Source organism: Ursus arctos, unplaced genomic scaffold (genome assembly GCF_023065955.2).
Source record: "Ursus arctos isolate Adak ecotype North America unplaced genomic scaffold, UrsArc2.0 scaffold_2, whole genome shotgun sequence".
In the NCBI taxonomy this organism is placed as follows: Eukaryota; Metazoa; Chordata; class Mammalia; order Carnivora; family Ursidae; genus Ursus; species Ursus arctos.
In genome coordinates this window covers 103350236-103367789 of record NW_026622874.1, presented here as the reverse complement: position 1 = coordinate 103367789, position 17554 = coordinate 103350236, and the positions used below count along the sequence as shown (strand labels likewise).

The 17554-nt window shown below is 50.7% G+C and overlaps 1 protein-coding gene across 2 annotated transcripts; it reads right to left on the bottom strand.

Moving 5' to 3' along the window:
* Nucleotides 1-4580: 4580 nt before the first annotated feature.
* ZFAND2A (zinc finger AN1-type containing 2A) lies at nucleotides 4581-15319 on the bottom strand. 2 transcript variants are annotated; one of them, XR_006408444.3, is made up of 8 exons: nucleotides 15218-15319; nucleotides 13212-13310; nucleotides 12488-12582; nucleotides 10695-10820; nucleotides 7221-7372; nucleotides 6309-6392; nucleotides 5808-5956; nucleotides 4581-5706 (listed from the first exon to the last, which is right to left on the bottom strand). XR_006408444.3 is itself a non-coding variant. In XM_044380282.3 (7 exons), the coding sequence occupies exons 1-7, from the start codon at nucleotides 15255-15257 to the stop codon at nucleotides 5938-5940; spliced, it is 615 nt and encodes a 204-aa protein (XP_044236217.1). In that variant the 5' UTR covers nucleotides 15258-15319; the 3' UTR covers nucleotides 4581-5937. The 2 variants fall into 2 exon arrangements, 1 of the variants encoding a protein (XP_044236217.1); XM_044380282.3 differs by having other exon boundaries at nucleotides 4581-5956.
* Nucleotides 15320-17554: the final 2235 nt, after the last annotated feature.

The following is a 17554-nucleotide window of genomic DNA, read 5'->3' as shown; positions in this document are numbered from 1 at the left end:
ACACTCCTGAGCGCCCCCTACGGGTCTCTGGTCTCCATTCAGTAAAACTGCTTTCCTAAATCACAAGGATTTTCCTAATTCAGCGAAAATTACAGAGATACTGTTTTCTCCACCGTCGTTCTTCCTACAGACTCCATCTTACCGTTGGATGCTGGGCTGGATTCCAGGACGTGGTGCACCTGATCCTGCCCGCTACTGAGGTTACGGGGGCCTCCAGCTGAGCGGGCTCCCGGCACATACACACCACCATGGCGGGGTTCCAGGCTCTGAACAAGTTTGAGAACCCCTGCTTTCGCTAAACCCTGCAAGCATCATGTGTGACAGCGGGGAGATGGGTGGGAGGGCACGTGGCCCCAAGAGACCAAAGAGTCAGCCTGCGGCCAGTGCTCTGCGGGTGACGGCGCAGGGCAGCGCTGGGGGACCCGCCTGCGCGGGAGGCGAATGGTGGCCATGATTTCACATCTGGGCCACCCGTGCACCAACAGCTGTTCACTGTACTGTTCTCCGGCACCCGTGACTTTCTGAGCGCTGTGGAAACAGTGGCCCTTCTCAGTGCTCTGTGCTCCCGGGAGTGTTCACGGGAAGGCAGGAAGGGAGACACTGGCCCATAGATACTCTTAACGCACTTACTTCCTTCTTAAGATTGAGCCAAAGTGAAGCTATCTACACAAGTAGCTTTACTTCAGTTCAGAATGATAATCTACAGAATGTAAAATTAACCAACTGCTCTGCCTCTTGGCATGTTTTCTTTTTTCTTTTTTACTAAAGACCATTTTAAATGGTTGCTTTTGTAGTATTTATTCCAAGAAAATCTTAGCTGGTGATGCATTCTAAGGAGATCTCATCACCTACAACAGGGGTGCATGAACTCTCCAACTGTGGGTTTGGGTAGGGCTCCCCCTAACATCCTAATGAGAGGCAGGGAGCGAAGGACACACTCGGACAAAGAATTTACAAACCAAAAGCAAACCACGTCTTGCCACAGCCAGACACTCTCCTCCCCCCTGCACTTTCTACACTCGCTACCGTCATTACGAGTCTTTACATCATTTCAGGAAAATACAGCAAAGCAAATCAACACCTACCTGGGGAATGTTCCCAGACGACCAGATAGTTTGGACCCGTTCCCCTCAGCACGCTCCCCAGAACCCACCACCGCCGCCTCAAGACCTCTGCAATGCTGGATGAAGGCCAGCGACCCTCTCAGCCGAAAGCTTGGAGAACCATGGCCATTTCAGCCACTAACCTATTTCACAGCCTATTTTTCAAGTTTGGTCTTAGGCTTCTTGCAAAGAAATGAATATGGAAGGTTGATTAAAAGATACACTTAAAATATCCCCAATCCCTCCTATCATGGATGACCTAAACACTGACGTGGGCTGACGGCTATTGGGTCCACTCTCCCTGTGACACTGCATCTGACTTCGTCAAAGCAACCTTCCCAGCAGCCCTCCTCGCCGTCCAGACGGAAGGCCTCTGGTGACGCCTTGTGAACGTCTGATGCTGCAGCTTACACACCACTGGGCAGGCAGCGGCCAGTCCTTCCAGGCTGCAGACTAGACGCCGGACACCAGGAACGATGGGCAGCCTGCCTCTGGGCCTTGCCCAGGAACAGCTGGCTGGTGCCAGCCCAAGGCCAACTCAGGAAAAGCAGAGGGCAACTCGGGCAGCGAGAGGTGCTACGTCTCAGGTGGTACCTGTCACCTGCTGACTGTGGGCCCGGGTGCCAAGACAGGAGACTTGGGGCACCCATGTTGCGTCCGTCCCAGGCAGCGAGAGAAAACGTCCAGCGTATCCCTCGGCCATCACTCCCCACATCGGCCACAGATTGGAAAAGGTAGGGGTGACACCCTCAAAAGGTTGGCTTTTACATCACTTGTCCAGGGGAGGAGCGGGTGGTGGGTTCTCGGGCTGTGCAGAGGCCCCAGGACAGAGCGTGAACGCTGGAGTGCCCACGCCCCTCCCGGCAAAGCTTCGGGTTTCCATCTGAGACATCCAACCTGAGCTTCCAGGGACCCTCTGCCCCGGAGGGGAAGCTCAAGAGCAGGGAACACACACAGGATGCCCACGGCACCTGTTACTCGAACGCCACGCACGCCAGTCACACCTGTGGCTGCTGTCTGCAGGTCAACTACAGCCAACAGGTTACTCAGTTGGCTCCAGAAGGCTCAGCAAATGGCTGAGCAAACGCGATCCCGTCCTGCAACTCTGCAGCTCCTTCCACCGCCTGGTGCTTCTCAAACATTTCCACAGAAGCACCCCAACAGATAAGGAAAGTGAACCTCTTCCTACCCCGGACAGAAGAACGCAGAGCACAAAACTGTTACATTTTCCTCAAAAATGCATGCAAACTTTCAACACTAAAAAAATGCACTGTGCTGGGACACCTGGGGGGCTCAGTGGGCGAAGCGTCTGGCTTCGGCTCAGGTCACGATCCCAGGGTCCTGGGATCGAGCCCCATGTTGGGCTCCCTGCTCAGCAGGGAGTCTGCTTCTCTCTCTCCCTCTACTGTTCCCCCTGCTTGTCCTCACTCTCTCGGACAAATAAATAAAATCTTTTAAAAAATGTAATGTGCTAACGTTAATATCAGCACTTCCCATGAAAACGTGTACACTGGTGGCTTCTCCGTCCCTTGGCCACAGACTTTTGGCACGTCAAGAGCAGCTCAGCGGCACCTGCATGAGCAGACTCCCTTAGCTTAAATTCTTCAAATGGATGGTTCTCAGAAGATGCTCAACTTTGCTAACTAAAGACATACTAGAATATGGTGACACCATGTCTTCATCAGATTAGGAAAAAATTAAATCGGCAGTTGCTGAGGGCTTGGCAAAACTGATGATGTTGCTATGACTTTTTGGACGGCAACTTGGCACCTTTTTTTTTTTTTAAAGATTTTATTTATTTGAGAGAGAGAGAACAAGTGGGGAGTGGCAGAGGGAGAAGGGAGACTGACACAGGGCTCAACCCCGGGACCCTGGGATCGTGACCTGAGCCACAGGCAGGTGCTTAACCGATGCTGAACCACCCAGGAGCCCCAACTTGGCACCTTCTATCAAAACAGAAACATACATCCTCTTCAGCACAGGGACAGTAACAGCAGCAAACCTCTAACAGACGGCCCACAGCCTGGCACAAGGACCGTGACCCGGCCAGTAGCCGGCCAAAGCACGCCGCTGTGGGAGGATGCGCATGGTGGGCAGGAGGTATGCCAGTGCCACCAGATGGGACACTGAGCAATGAGTCAGTGCTGTGGGGCAGGACAAGGAGCTGGGCACCTGCACCTTCCCAAGCTTTCGCATCCCTTGGGGCCCCTGAGCGCCCAACACAGTGCTGGAGGGAAGGTACAGAGAGCTCTGAGTACAGCCATCCCCTCTTGTCCGTGTTTCAGTGCCCTCGGTCCCCGCGGTCTAGCAGCTGCCGCCCCTCTCCTGACACAGCCTCAGGTCAGCAGTGGACTAACGCTCCATCACAGGCCTTCACCTCACTGGGAAGGCACTCAATAGTCTCACACCACTGTTAAGAAGTGGGGAGAGCAGGACAGTAAGGAACTCCGAGGGAGACACACCACTCAGGTAACTCGTATTATAGGACATTGCTACGGGCACACCTCGGAGGTCTGGGGTCGGTTCCGGACCACCGCAAGAAAGCAGGCATCTCCATAAAGGGAGTAAGTGATCTTTGTGGTTTCTAGTGCACATAAAAGCGGTCTATGCTACCCTGTAGTCTATTAAAGTGTGCAACATTAGGTCTAAAAACCAATGCACAGACCGTAATTAAAACACTTTGATAAAAAATGCTTTCCTCGAGCTGAGTCATAATCCCTGACCACAGATCACCATGACAAATCATCAGAAAGTCTAAGATATTGCAAGAATTACCAAAATAGGACACAGAGATAGAAAGGCTGTTGGAAAAACGGCACTCACAGACGTGCTCACCCCAGAGTTGCCACGAACCTTCAACTGGTAAAAAAGGCAGGATCTGTGAAGGGCAAGAAAGCGAGGAGTAGCAAGCAGTATGCCTGGATAATTGCAACTGGTCTCTTTCACGAGCTCTCTCACTGTGCCTAATTCACAAAATTAAGTTCTACCACGGTCTGTACAGGGAAGATTGTATATGTGGACAGTCCGGTGCAATTCACGGCCTCAGGCACTCACGGGGGTCTTGGAATGCACCCCTGCACTAAGAGGGGACCACTGTACGGTACCTAAATTTTCCCATCAAATCCAAAGACAGAAGCACGAGCGCTCATAAGCTGACCGTTCTTCCCGATAAAATGTGGGGTTTTGTCCTTCAGTTAGGATGACCAAGAACAGCACTGTCCGACAGAAACAGAAGGCCAGCCAGGCGCCTGGGCGGTTCAGTCAGTTAAGCATCTGCCTTCGGCTCAGGTCAGGTCGCTCCCTGCTGAGCGGGGAGTCTGCGTCTCCTTCTCCCTTGGTAAAGCACGCACACGCGCTCTCTAACGAAACAAAAAACCCCCCGAAACTGTTTTAAAAAAGAAAAGAAATATAACGCCAGCCACCTACCTGTTTCTGAAGTTTCTAGTAGCCACAGTTAACACAAGAACACAGGTCAGATCAACTTTACTGCTTTATTTAATCTATCATATCCACGGTACTAGCATTTCAACAAGTGAATAATAATTTTAACAATGACATACTTCACTTTTTCGGTATTGTCTTCAAAGCTCAGTGTTTTAGACTCTCAATTTGGATATTAAATTTTCATGAGAAAGGGCTGACCTGTATTTTAAATTTACAGTTGAAAAAACAGACTCCCATACCAAAGTTCCTAACACACTGAAGTTTTCTAAAAAGTGCATCAAGTTAATTGCCTTTAAGTTAAATACAACAAAAAATCCGACCCCAGTTGGGCCAACTGCACTTCCTGTGCTTCATAACCTCTGTGGCTAGCGACTGCGTCCTGGACAGCAGGGGTGCAGGGGGTGATTTGTCCAAGTGGGGTCCCCAGATCAGCAGCATCAGCTGGGAACTTGCCGAAGTGCAAATTCTCAAGGCCCCAACACCCACAGAAACAGAAAACTCCGGAAGTGGGGCCCAGTGCCCTTCAGAGGAGCCCTCAACACAATCATGAGCACACAGGAGTATGAGAACCACTGGTCCAGAACAAACACCCCCAACTAAGACAGCCACAGAAATAGTTTTGATCACCTATTTGTGGAATGGAAACTGAGTAGAAGCCCCTCCCCGCATCGTGCTTTGAGGCTCTGAAACCAAGAGTAATCGCCTGGATTTTATTAATGCAGGAGCAAGGGGAGGTCTGGATATACAGGCAGATGACCAGTGGATTAACATCAGGACCCAACTCAAATGACATTTTGCTTCACTGTTTCCCAATGCCCAGGGTCGCAGGACTTGGGGCTCTCTCATGGACCAAGGCTGTCAGTGTAAGCCCAGCACTTGAGTCTGTATGGCCACAGGGCTGTCCTCTCAGTGGAACAGGGGCTGTGTGCAGGGGCCGCCTCTGAACAAGGCCCCTAACAAGGTAGGCCCACAGCCTCCCACACTTTCCTGGGCTCAGGTACCTGTCACCACGGAAGCCACAAGATGAAGACGGAGTGCAATCAGCTGTGTGGTTGTGTAAGTGGCAGAGGCTTCCAGAACACGGGGTTCTTGAGGGACTCAGGCCAGGGCGGAGCTGCCCTCTCATCTGGCACACTCAGATCCTTCAATCTTTATGTCACTTTAATTGGGGGGCAGGAGGGAGGAAGAAGAGGTTGACAGAACAGCTTAGCCTAACTTGGAATATTAATATCCGTCCTTCTATTTTGCCAAACTCTGTACCTTTTACTGGAAAAGTTTTGATGGTCCCGTTTGCCATGAGAAGTACAAAGGCACTAGAGCACAAACGCTGCCTACCAAGCCGAAATAACACGCAGAACAAGCGAACGTGCCCGTGTAGCTGACAGTCACGTCACCGCTTTACTCTCCACCTGAAAGATTACAAAAGAAGAGCTTATTTTTTAGGTCTGTCTTGACTAACCAGGAGCAACTGATCATATAAAAGCTCCAGGCCAAATAAGTATTTCAGAAACCCAGCTCCAAGAATGCTACCACTAGATACGCTCCGCGCTGGAATGAACTGCGCTGGTGATTTGGGGCTCGAGGGAGCGCACATCCAGACCTCCTCTCACCCTTCCTTACAACGAAGCCAACGGAGCACGTCATTTCAACCGGTCAGGTATGAACTGCACTGCACTGACTCTTCAGTGCTCACCCCTCGGGCGAGAACCACCGCCCCCGGTACAGAGCACCTGCGTCCGTGCACGCCATCCCGACCCGTACCTGAGTCGCTGAGCCAACCAGCTGCTGGACAGCGTGTTCGACGCTCCCGACGGCTTGGATTCAGAGGCTCTGGCAGCTGTGCACCTACACAGAAAGGTCAGACCCACAGTCATCGACCCCATCATCGGCTCACCTGGAGAGCCACGTGCGCAGCAATCCCTCCGCCCGGTTCAGCCCAGACACGCGAGAAACCACCAGCAACTAAAAGGTAAACTTACGCTTCCACATTCCTTCAACAGCCGGTTTAAGCACCTGTTTTCGCTGACTTGAGAAAGGTGCTCTCGGTTATACCACTCGTGAACGGGTTGAACTGTGTCCCCACGAAATGAGACTAAAAGTCTTAAACGCTCAGGACCTCAGAATGTGATGTTTGGAAGTAAGATCATCACAGACGTCACTGGCTGAGACGCATCAGAGTGCAGAAGGGCAGGACCCTCATCCAGTATGACTGTGTCCTCATAAAAAGGGGACATCTGGACACAGACACACACAGCAAACACAGATGATGGACACAGAGGTTGAGGGGGAGAGACGCCCCACCGCCGAGAAATGCCAAAGACTGCCGGCGACCACCCACGGCTCGGGCGCGGCCTGGAGCGGGCTTGCCCCTGAGCCTCGGGGAGGAGCCAGGCCCACCACACGTCTGTCCTGGACTTGAGCCTCCCGAGCAGGGAGACTGTGAACTTCTGCTGTTTTGGCAGCCCCAGGAAACAATACAACTAGAATCCAGCTTTAATTTAGAATCCAATTTTAATTTAGATTATATTCATCCAAACTCCCACAACCAATATTTCACCTCAACAGCTTAGTTCGGTACAATGCTCAAAGTTGCCCTATCCCCACCGCGGGGGTCAGGCGGGACCACCGATGTCCTACATGAGCGAGCACGTCAGAGCCAGCCACTCTTCTCACCCGGCTGCGCCGATGGGGCGGCCCCCGTGCTTGCAGCTGTGATCCAGAGGGTGTCTGTGCCGAATACAGAAACTGCCACGGCACTGGTCACAGGCCACCCGCAGCATCTCTTTCTTCTTGCACCCCTCTTTTGAGCACCGGTACGTAAAAATCTGAGAAAGCAAGAGTTGCTTCAATAAGCAATTATTTAACAAGCCCTTAGTAAGACTACCAACATTTAAACTAGAAATGATTCTTAGCTACAAGGAAGGAAGATGTCAAGATTTCATTCAAACATCTGCCAGGAAAACAGGTGAGTACTGAGGAGACAGAAAAGTTTTAAAAAATGAACACAAAAGCAGCATATTAAGTTGGGAATTCATGTGAGATGATTGGAGATGCTCTCAGCCAAAAAAAGCCCCCACAGAACCCAGGGGAGTGGGGACCGGGGACATGGAGAGAAGGAGGCCAAGCCTGTGGCATCGTGCCCATTCCCGCAGAAGGTAGCTGGCTCCAGGGGCTCTGGAGACATTCCAGGAAGCTGAAGTATCTACAGTCCCTATACCCATTATGTTATTGAGGTTGGGGGTTTATAATGCAGGGGGCGGTGGGGGTGGGGCGGGGTGATAGAGGGATATAAATTCCCAGGCACTGCAGACTCTGAAGTAAGGATGTCGGCCAAAAGGTACCCGCCTAGAAGCCTGAGGGCAGCCCTCTGGCAAAGACGGGCAGGCATAGGTGCCTCGAGCAAAAGGAGCGTGTGCACACAGCGCAGGCGTGCAGGGCGCCTGCCCTGGGGTGCGGGGGTGGGAACAGGGGACAGGCTTGGGTCACAAATCTGGGGTGAGCCAAGAACAAGGAAGACCTTGTCAATTCAGGAGGAAGTGCAGCTGTGGTCTTATATAGGCAGGGAGGTTTTAAAATAACTCCCAGAAGGATTGGAGGCCAAAGCCTGATGGTGCACAGCAAGAGTGGGGTGAAGGGAACGGGGTTATGGAGGGGGACTGGGGCTGGCTGCTTAATAAAGGGTCTGGAGTGCTAGGCTAAGGCATACAGAGCTCATTCTCGCATGTTGGAGACTGAGAGCAGCAAGCAGGGGTTAACAAGACTTAGGCTTATTTACTGCAACTGTCGTGTATTTACTGGAACATGACCCAGTAGTTCATAACTATAAACCAGGATCCAGGACTAGAAACCGGGAGACAAGCTCCTTCAAAGTCCCCGTGTTTATTTTGGAGAGCAACAGGAGAGGAAAGAGGGAGTGAGACATCTCAGAAAAACAACCTGAGTAACCTGGTAGGGCCTTCAGGAAGGGCAAGCCGCAGAGCTGGCCGACACCAAACCCCAGGAAGGCCTGAGCGGCTCTGAGACTCTGCAGTCCAAGGGCAGAGGGCGCACGTTACGTGCCATCCACCGAGAGCAGGTTCAGTTTGAATCTCCCCGGACTTCTGGTTAAGGAAGGAGAACTGAACACATGTAGTGGCTCTGACCTCTCCTGAAATACAATGAAAATGACAGGAAGTAGATTCTCTGAAAAGCCCACAAGGGCCAAGAATAAGGGGGAAAAAACCCCAAACAAACAGCTACAAGATTTTAGGAAAAAAAGCACAAAACAAGTAATAATGAACCTGGCAGGTACAAGAAAGCCAAATTGTAAGCTGGTGGGGAAGGTCAAGAAGCACCCCTATTCATGAAACAAAACCCCCAAAGGCTCAGAAATCGGCCGTAGCAGCAGCTCAGGGTGCCGTGGGACCACAATAGGAGTGGCTGCGAGTCTGAGAAAAAGACCTGCAGAGCTGCACGTGAGCCCAGCAGAAGACGCACGCTCGGCAGAGGGTCCGAGAGAGAGAGAGAGAGAGAGAGAGAGACTGGCAACTGGCAGGACGAGCATGAGGAACACGGAGGGGCACTCAGAAGGCAGTAAGGACTTCACGCTCCCTGTGGAAGACATGGGAGAGCTCTCTCCATCTGGCTCCACAATTCTGGAAGCCAGAGCGTGCTCTCCAGGCAAGGACCAGAACACCTCTGGGGAATCTGATTAGCCCAAGAGAAAGACCTGAAATCACAGAGCAGAGAAAGCAGAGTGGACAGATAACCCACAGAGTCCACGCTGCCCCCACCGGGCTGCAGACTAACATGCGAGGAGGACGTTCAGCGTGACGCAGAAAAAACACCCTGGACGCAGAGTTCACAAGGAAAGAAAACTTAGTGAGGGGAAAAAAAGGAAACCTATCCAGGAGGTCCAGCACCCAAGGGACTGGAGTCTAGAGGAAATCGAAGAATCCAAGATGGCATTTCAGATGGAAACACTGGAGTTTCCAGTTTGGAAGGGTCCACTGCCTCCCTAGCACGACAGATGAAGATGGAGCCACACCAGGAACAGTCAATGTGAGGCTTCCAAACTCTGGGACAGGGCTGAGGAAGGGAGGGGTGGGGTGAGGAGAGAGCCTCCAAGCTGCCAGACAGAAAACTGGTCCCACCATGGACCAATGCAGAACAGCTGGGAAATTCTCTTAAGCAACAGCAGAAACACGAAAACGAACCAGCACCTGCAAATATTCACACAAAGATTTCAAAGCCAGTCTGCTAAGCAAGGAAAAACACAGAGCGAAGACCCAGCAAGATACACGACCTTCCACTTATCTTCCATGGTCCTTCCCAGGGAGCAAGTGGGACATATGCCTCCCCCCAAATAAGGGGAAAACTAAGAAAGAAAAACACAAGACACAGGAGATTAGGGACCCCTGGTAAGGGAGATAGATGGAGGAAACTAGGATCTAGCATAAGAGAAATGCAGAGGGGATCTCTCAGCTGTGGAGACCTGCAACACTGGCCCAGCAGCACATGCCACGTCTGCTGGGAGGGCGGGGATGGCAAGAGACGTGGCTGTGTAAGAACAGGGGGAGGGGAACTCCATGCTCAGCCCGCACTGTGGTAAACAGGTAATGCCCAAAATTATAGGTGAACAAGCGAACTCAAGAGACGACAACACACGCGCCTGGAGAAAAAGGAAGTACCTCAAAAAGACAAGACTGGCTAAGAATTGAAAGCACCTGCTGTGGAGAACAGGGGCCTCCCGCTTTTCCTAACATGATTTACTCCAAATGAACACACGTAGAGCTTTCACAAAGATACTCACACTACGAAAGCAAGAACACCGAATGTTTAAATTCTATGTATCCTTTCACATTTTCCTAGGAGCAGCTTAGGAAAATTGCACATTGATAGAATGGTTCTAGAAAGCACATTAACTCTCCATCTTGAGAGAAAAAGGTAAGAATTCTATAAGGCAAATCCCAATGCAGGCTCCAATATTCAGAGTATGTTCATGTAACTGTAAGAACCGAAGCCATCGCAACATGGGAAAACACGGACACATCACTAAGGTTTTATTTTGTACACAAATGATTAGGACTACAGATCATATTTACACAATCGACCTTTGCCCCCTAGGGAAAAACCAACAGGCACACAGTGGATATAATTTGTCCTTACCTTCTCGGTCTTCCGATGATAGTTACAGTCTCGATCAATGTGCTCACCAACCACCATATCTGGTATCTCCCCCTTTCTGACTGGGACTGGGTTGTTACAAAGTGGGCACACTGGGACCTGAACATTCTAAAAATAATGATAAAAGAGGATAGTTCAGATTCAGACAATCAAAACTCACAAATGAAAAAGGTATGACGGACGGTACAGTGCACTGAAAATCACACAGGATACGTACACTGATCTTCTGACCGCTCATTAGAAGGGGACACTGTTAACACAAAGGATTAACTGTAGGGCAACCCTACTGACTCAGGATAGAGCTGCCGAAGGTGGAATCCAGTGGAATGTAAACGTGACAGACTATTAACCAACCAACTGTGGCAATGACCCTGAGCCGATCAGTAAAGGCAGCCGAGGAAGCTGGTGAAATTGATCTGGTCTCAGGGCAGCAGGGCTGCCTGTCCAGCACCTTCTCGGCGAGTGGTGAAGCAGCCTGAACCCCTCAGAATGGAGAGAAAGAAGAAAACGCTAGCCATATAGACCCTCCGGCTCCCTTCAACTGCCAACAGCCTATCTGATTCTTTTGTGGCTCTCACACGCAGGGAGACTCATTCACCTGACAAGTCAGCACACAGCTCAGCTGAGCTCTCAGGTACCTAAATGAGCATCCAAGCCCAAGACTGCGGGGGCTCCGGAGGGAAGAACAAAGCACCCAGCAGCTGCATGCCCAGCAGTTACAAAACCTCAGAGCCAAGGCAGGAGCTAAGGAAACTCAGCTCAGCAAGAAAACAGAGGTGACAGCTGACATCCAAAAGGTAATCACAGAATTATGGGGCCTACTGTCTGTAGGGGCTGAGCTGAGGGGTCACCCAGAAGCACTCCCTCCATTGACAAGTCTGCCAAATTGAACAATAAAGCATTACTAATGATCTCTCCCGATCTAGACACTTGGGGAGGTCAAGCCAACAAATAAAATGGGTAGTGTGGCCTAGTCATCCAGGCCTGGTAAATATGAGTCACCCTCCCCCGCCCCCCATGACGACCTAGAAAATGCTGGAGGGTCAGACTCTGGCCAACACTAATGAAACCATGTAATAATGCTAAGTCATTCATGTTTCTAACTGCCATCCTAGGGAAGCAGCAGTACAAAGAAGTCACTAAAATGACCTCTGAACCACCAGAAACAAAGTGAATACAGGCTGGGGGCCACCTGCAGAGCCAGTAACAGAGGTATCACACTTTCGGACTCACACACGTTGGTTTTCTTAGAGTCCTCTTCATCTTCCCATTTCTACCAGGTACTATTTACCACTAAATAGGATCTCAAGGCTGCAAAGTTACCCAGATAAGCATTTTTAATACCTCCCAGATTAGATACCTTGTCAAGTATTAAACTATTTCTTGCACTTCACAAAGACACTGCTATGTTTTTCCTCAGCATAATGAATCAAAGGAACAGAATATTTTAACATGCAAAGTACGCTTTGAAGGTTTGGTTACAACAATTTGACTTCGAAAGCCCCTAAAAATGAAAGCTGTTGCTTTAGAGCTGTGCCATCCAGAACTCCCTGCGATGGCAGAAACGTGCCACATGTGCACGGTCCAATACTGTAGTTACTGGCCACATGTGGCTGAACACCTGGAACGTGGCTCGTGTGACTGAGAAACTGGATTTTAAGTCTTATTTCATTTTAATGAAATTACTAGCTATATGTGGCTAATGCCTACTATTTGAACAGCACAGCTTTAGACAGTGGAAAACAGACTCTTTGGAATAAAGTATGACAAATTACCTTCTCGAATGCAAAGGGACATTTATGTGCAGCACAAGTAAAATGGTCTTTACAGAAATCTTGTTTACATGCATCACATTTTAAGGGAAGAAAATCTAAAACAAAAAACAATAGCATTTTACAGATTATGACAAAAGAATTATAGACCACATTAAACAGGTATTTACCTACACTGAATTCTCTATACCTATCAAATATACCCTTGGGGTACCACATGTGAGAAAAAAAATTGGGGATTGTGAATTTCACAATGCCAGCAATACTGAAGAATCTATAAAGCTATTTTTTTAAATAAGATTTTATTTCTTTTAGAGAGAGGCTGGGGGGTGCAGGGGGGCACAGAGAGAAACTTAAGCAGACTCCCTGTTGAGCAGGGCTCCATCTCAGGACCCTGAGGCAAAACCCAAGAGTCAAACTCTTGACCAACTGAGCCACCCAAGCGCCCCTATAAATCTATCTTTTCAAAAGAGATCCATCCCATGTAGTATCACAAATATTTAAGCAGCACACTTGTATGCACTTGGCCTTGGTCCTAGTACCTGGCCTTCAGCAGATGCTGAATGACAAGGCTGAACAGAACCTGCACCGCAGGCCAGCCTCCCAACACTCAAAAGCCAGCAGAGCCAAGACCCAGAGAACAGCTAATTAATAAAATGGCCAATTCTCCCTGACCAAACAGCCAACAAGACACATTTTCTATCAACATTCTCTTACAAGTGCTTACCTAGCCGTTTGCAAGTTTTTTCTGAACAATGCTTCCCCAAATCAGGGAACTCCATTATGAGAAAGTGTCCAAAACGCAGATGGCAGAGAGATGGATCACCTACAAGAATGAAAATAGTTAAGAAAGAACGATGGCCATAATTTCAGTCCCCAGAGTTCATAATTTAGGGCTAAGAAAATAAACAAACATGCTCTGTGGGAAGCATTCAACACCCGAGTCATCCTGGGACCCTGCAGGGCCCTAAAGCATCACAGATTCTCTCTGCCTTTCAGCAAAGAGAAAAAGGAGCTTGAGTACAAGTACCAGCTCCCTCAGAATCCTCCCGATTATGACAGCGACTGTCTCTCGGTCCTTTAAATTCCTACTTGAAAAAGCTCACCCGGAATTCAGTTTTGCTTTAAACCATTCTGACTCACGTTGACAGGGTTTTCCCACAGTCAGGTTACACAAATGGCCGCAAAAAGTTGGGCCACGATTCCACGGAGTGGGTATACTTGTTGATATACACAAAACCGTTACCAGGCGCTAAATCACGTTAGTTGACGACGCTACCCCGAAGAGCTTCAACTCTGTCCCAGCTGTTCTCAACTACCTCAGGCACGGAGTCTTAGTTAACACTTGCTCCCTAATGACACTCAACCTGGCGCTGATGAGGAGAAGGGCGAACGCTTAACTCACAGTGGAAACCAAGTGGACGAGGGGTGAAGCTACTGCACTCGAGAGGGAACCTGAGTCCCTAACAGGCCCCAAGAGATCCCTTCCAGGACCTAGCACCACCCACAACCGTCTCAACAAGTCCCTCCCAGAGGTTAGGTCTTGAAGGTCCAACCGGGAGGGTCTGCCATGCTGTCCCCAGCTCCCCTCCTCTCTTCCCCTCGGGTCGTGGTTCAGAGAGTCACTTCCTCCAAAGGAGCCTTCGCCCCGACCGTCACAGCTTCCCTATACCCTCAAAAGACGCGGTAATTCCCGTCCCAGCACCCACGCTGGCCCCAACCGCAGACGGCATCTCCACCGCCCGCGCCACGGGGCGCAGGATCGGGCCCAGCCCCGGACACAGCAGCGGTGGGAGCCCACAGTCGGGGGCTCGTTCGGCTAGCACCTGAAGCCCTCCCCGGCGTGCGAACCGGGCCCCGCGCCCGGCCCCCGTCCCCGCACCTGGCTCTCGTCTGGCGCCCGGGCGGCTGCGATGGCGAGCGGGAGGCGGCGGAGACGGGAAGCTGGATGTCCCTTCCAGCGGTCAGCCGCAGGGGACAAGACCAAAAGGCCGGGGAAAACGGGATCCGACGGGTCGCAGGACGCCGTCGGAGCCCGCGGGAGAGCGATGCATCGCATATTGCCGATCCCCCGGCCATTTATTCGCTGCCTGAGGCTCAGAGAGCAGCCGCGGCCCGTACCCGCCCGGCGCGCCCCGACGACGTCACTGCCCGGCCGGCCGGCCAATCTCGTCCCGCTGAGGCTTGGCGTTCCCGGCGCGCCCCGAGACGTCAGCACGCGGCCGGCCAATCCCGCCCCCGCCGTGGCCCAGTCGGTCCGCCCACTCCTCGCTCCTCCGCCTCCCTTCTCGAACAGCCCGGCCGCTTCTCGGAGCCGCTGAGTCACGGTGAGGCGGCTCCGCGCAGGCGCACTCGGCCGGCCGCGGGGCGCGGGAAAGCTGAGTCACGGCGGCGAGGCCGCGGCCGTGTGGAGAGGCGGCCTCACGGGAACCCGCGCTGGGAGAAGGCCCGAGCCCGCGCCGCAGAGGGGCCACCGCGAGGTACGGAGCCGGCGTGGGCGCGGAGGGCGCCCGGAGTGGGAGAGAGGGCCTGACCCCAGGGAGAGGACGCCTTCCGCCTCAGCGCAGAGTTTGCCCGTCTCCGCGTCGGGGGCTGCCGCGTCCCTCACGGGTCCCGTCCCCGCGGTCCTCTCACCGTGTCTTCTCGCGGTCCCCTCCCCGCGGCCCCTCACGGGTCCCGTTTCTGCATCCCCTCCCCGCGGCCCCTCACCGTCACTTTACCGTGTCCCCTTACCTGTGCCGTTGCACCTGCCTGCCCCCTCCCCCCGCCACATGTGTCCGCAGTTGGCTTTCTGTCTCGTTGCGTGTTATCTTGAGACGTCCAGCGAGCTGAATGAGCGGATGCTCTGGGTACCTGGCCGAGTTCCCGGGGCGCCTCTGGTCACGTCCAGCGTCACCCCCTAACCTTGTTTTACGGGTGTTTCTATTTAAAAGACAACTTGCGCTGATACGTTGAGTTGTTCGCACTGAACTCATGGCCAGCGGAGCTGTAAGTCGTGACTGTTCTGTAAGGGACATCCCAGCCTCCCGGTACTTAGGAACCTGGACAGCATTTAAGCACCAGCCTGAGGGCCACGGGAAACGGCAAGATTGCCACCAAAAAGCTCAAAAACGTGAAGACCCTAACAATAAATAGGCTGCGGAATGGAAGCTTTTACCGCATCAGAGCTGAAACAAGAAAGAAGGCAGGTGTCCTCTTGCCCCACCTTGGCTGGAAGTGCGTTTTGCAGGCAACTCAAGTGTTTTGCCGCTCAGCACATGTTGGCGAATGACTGCTGAAGTACCGCGAGTATCGATTTTGGAGTTATAAATGAATTTAGCAGATCGGCAAGTTCACAAATGTGGAATCCACAAACAACAAGAATCGCGTGTGTGTGTTTGTACATGTACGTACGCATTTTCCTTAGTCTCTTTCTGAACCATTTGAGAATGTGCTACAGACATGATACCCCATCACTCTGAATATTTGCGTGTATATTTTCCAAAAGCAGACACTCCTGCGTAACCATTCTGTAACCGTCCACCTGAGGAAATCAGTATAAAACAGTATTAGGTCCAATCTACAGACTCCATTGGATTTTGCCACATATGTCAGTGTGTCTTTTTCCTTTCTGCCCCAGGGTCCCATCCACGATCCTATGTGCAGTTTCCTCCGTGCTGGGACAGGTCTTCCTTCTTGTCCCTAATGGTTTTTATTAAAGACTACACATTTATACATGTGAGATGTCTCAGGGTCCATGGATGTTTCCTGAGGACCAGATGCAGATTATGTTTCTTGGTAGGAACAGAATACCGCAGGAATGGTGCTGTGCTGCACAACCCATCTTACCACGGGCGTGCTCATCTGCATTATCTAGTCCTGCAGATGTCTGCTAGGCTTTTCCTTTTTTTCATTTGTAAACAGATTAGTATTTTGTAGGGAGATAGTCCAAAATGCCACCATATTTTATTCTTTATCAGCCTTTGCCTGATGACTTTAAGTTCTATCACTGATTTTGCCTGGATCACTATGCTCATTGCCAAAGAGTGCTTTTTATTTTTTTAATTTTTTTTTTAAAGCAAGCTCTCCACACAATGTGGGGCTCGAACTCACAACCCTGAGATCAAGAGTCACCTACTTTACCAACTGAGCCAGCCCGGCACCCCCCAGATAGTACTTTTTAAAATTTCCGTTGTTTGTCTCACGTTTATTAGTTGGTGTTCTATGAGGGAGAGGCTTCTTTGTTATTTATTTATTTCTATCAGTATGGACTCGTGGATTTCTTTCTTATTCAGTGGTCGTGCTTTATTGTTGTCCTTGTTCATTTTGATGGCCAGAGAGCCATGTCTAGCTGGATTTGAGCCCTTCTGACATGTCCCTATCATCCTGTCATTCTTTGCTCCCTTGCCTTGCTGTTTACCCAAGGAGCTTTGTTTCTTTTTAGTGGAGGATGGTATTTAGAAATCAAGATTTGAGGGATGCCTGGGTGGCTCAGTCACTTGAGCATCTGCCTTCAGCTCAGGTCATGATCCCAGTGTCTGGGATCAAGTCCCACATCGGGCTCCTTGCTCATCAGAGAGCCTGCTTCTCCCTCTGCCTTCTGCTCCCCCTGGTTGTGCATGTGCTTGCTTGCACTCTCTCTCTCTGACAAATAAATAAATAAAATCTTTAAAAAAAAAAAATCAAGAGTTGAGTGTATGGTGTGCTTATTGCTACTAGGGTGTCATTGCTTCTAGGCTGCCTCAGTGGACATGGGTCAGGAAATACATGTATATTTGTTCATATAAACATACACATGTGTAATTGTCTATACTTGTGTATATGTTTTTCAGGAAAACATTCATATCCTTACCTTCAATTCCAATTTGACACCTCAGGATTTTTGGAATCTTCTCCTTTTGTGTTTATAAATAACTTCTCCAGCGATAAAAACCCGAGTTTCATTATTCTATTTTCTTATTTTTCAGTCTATGTATTTATTTGCTTACTGTAGCAAACCACTCTGGCCATCACCCCCACCTCCACACCTGCTTTGTGCTCACCTCCTCAGCACTCCATATCCTTGAGCAACTGTAGGCACTGCTTCCCCAA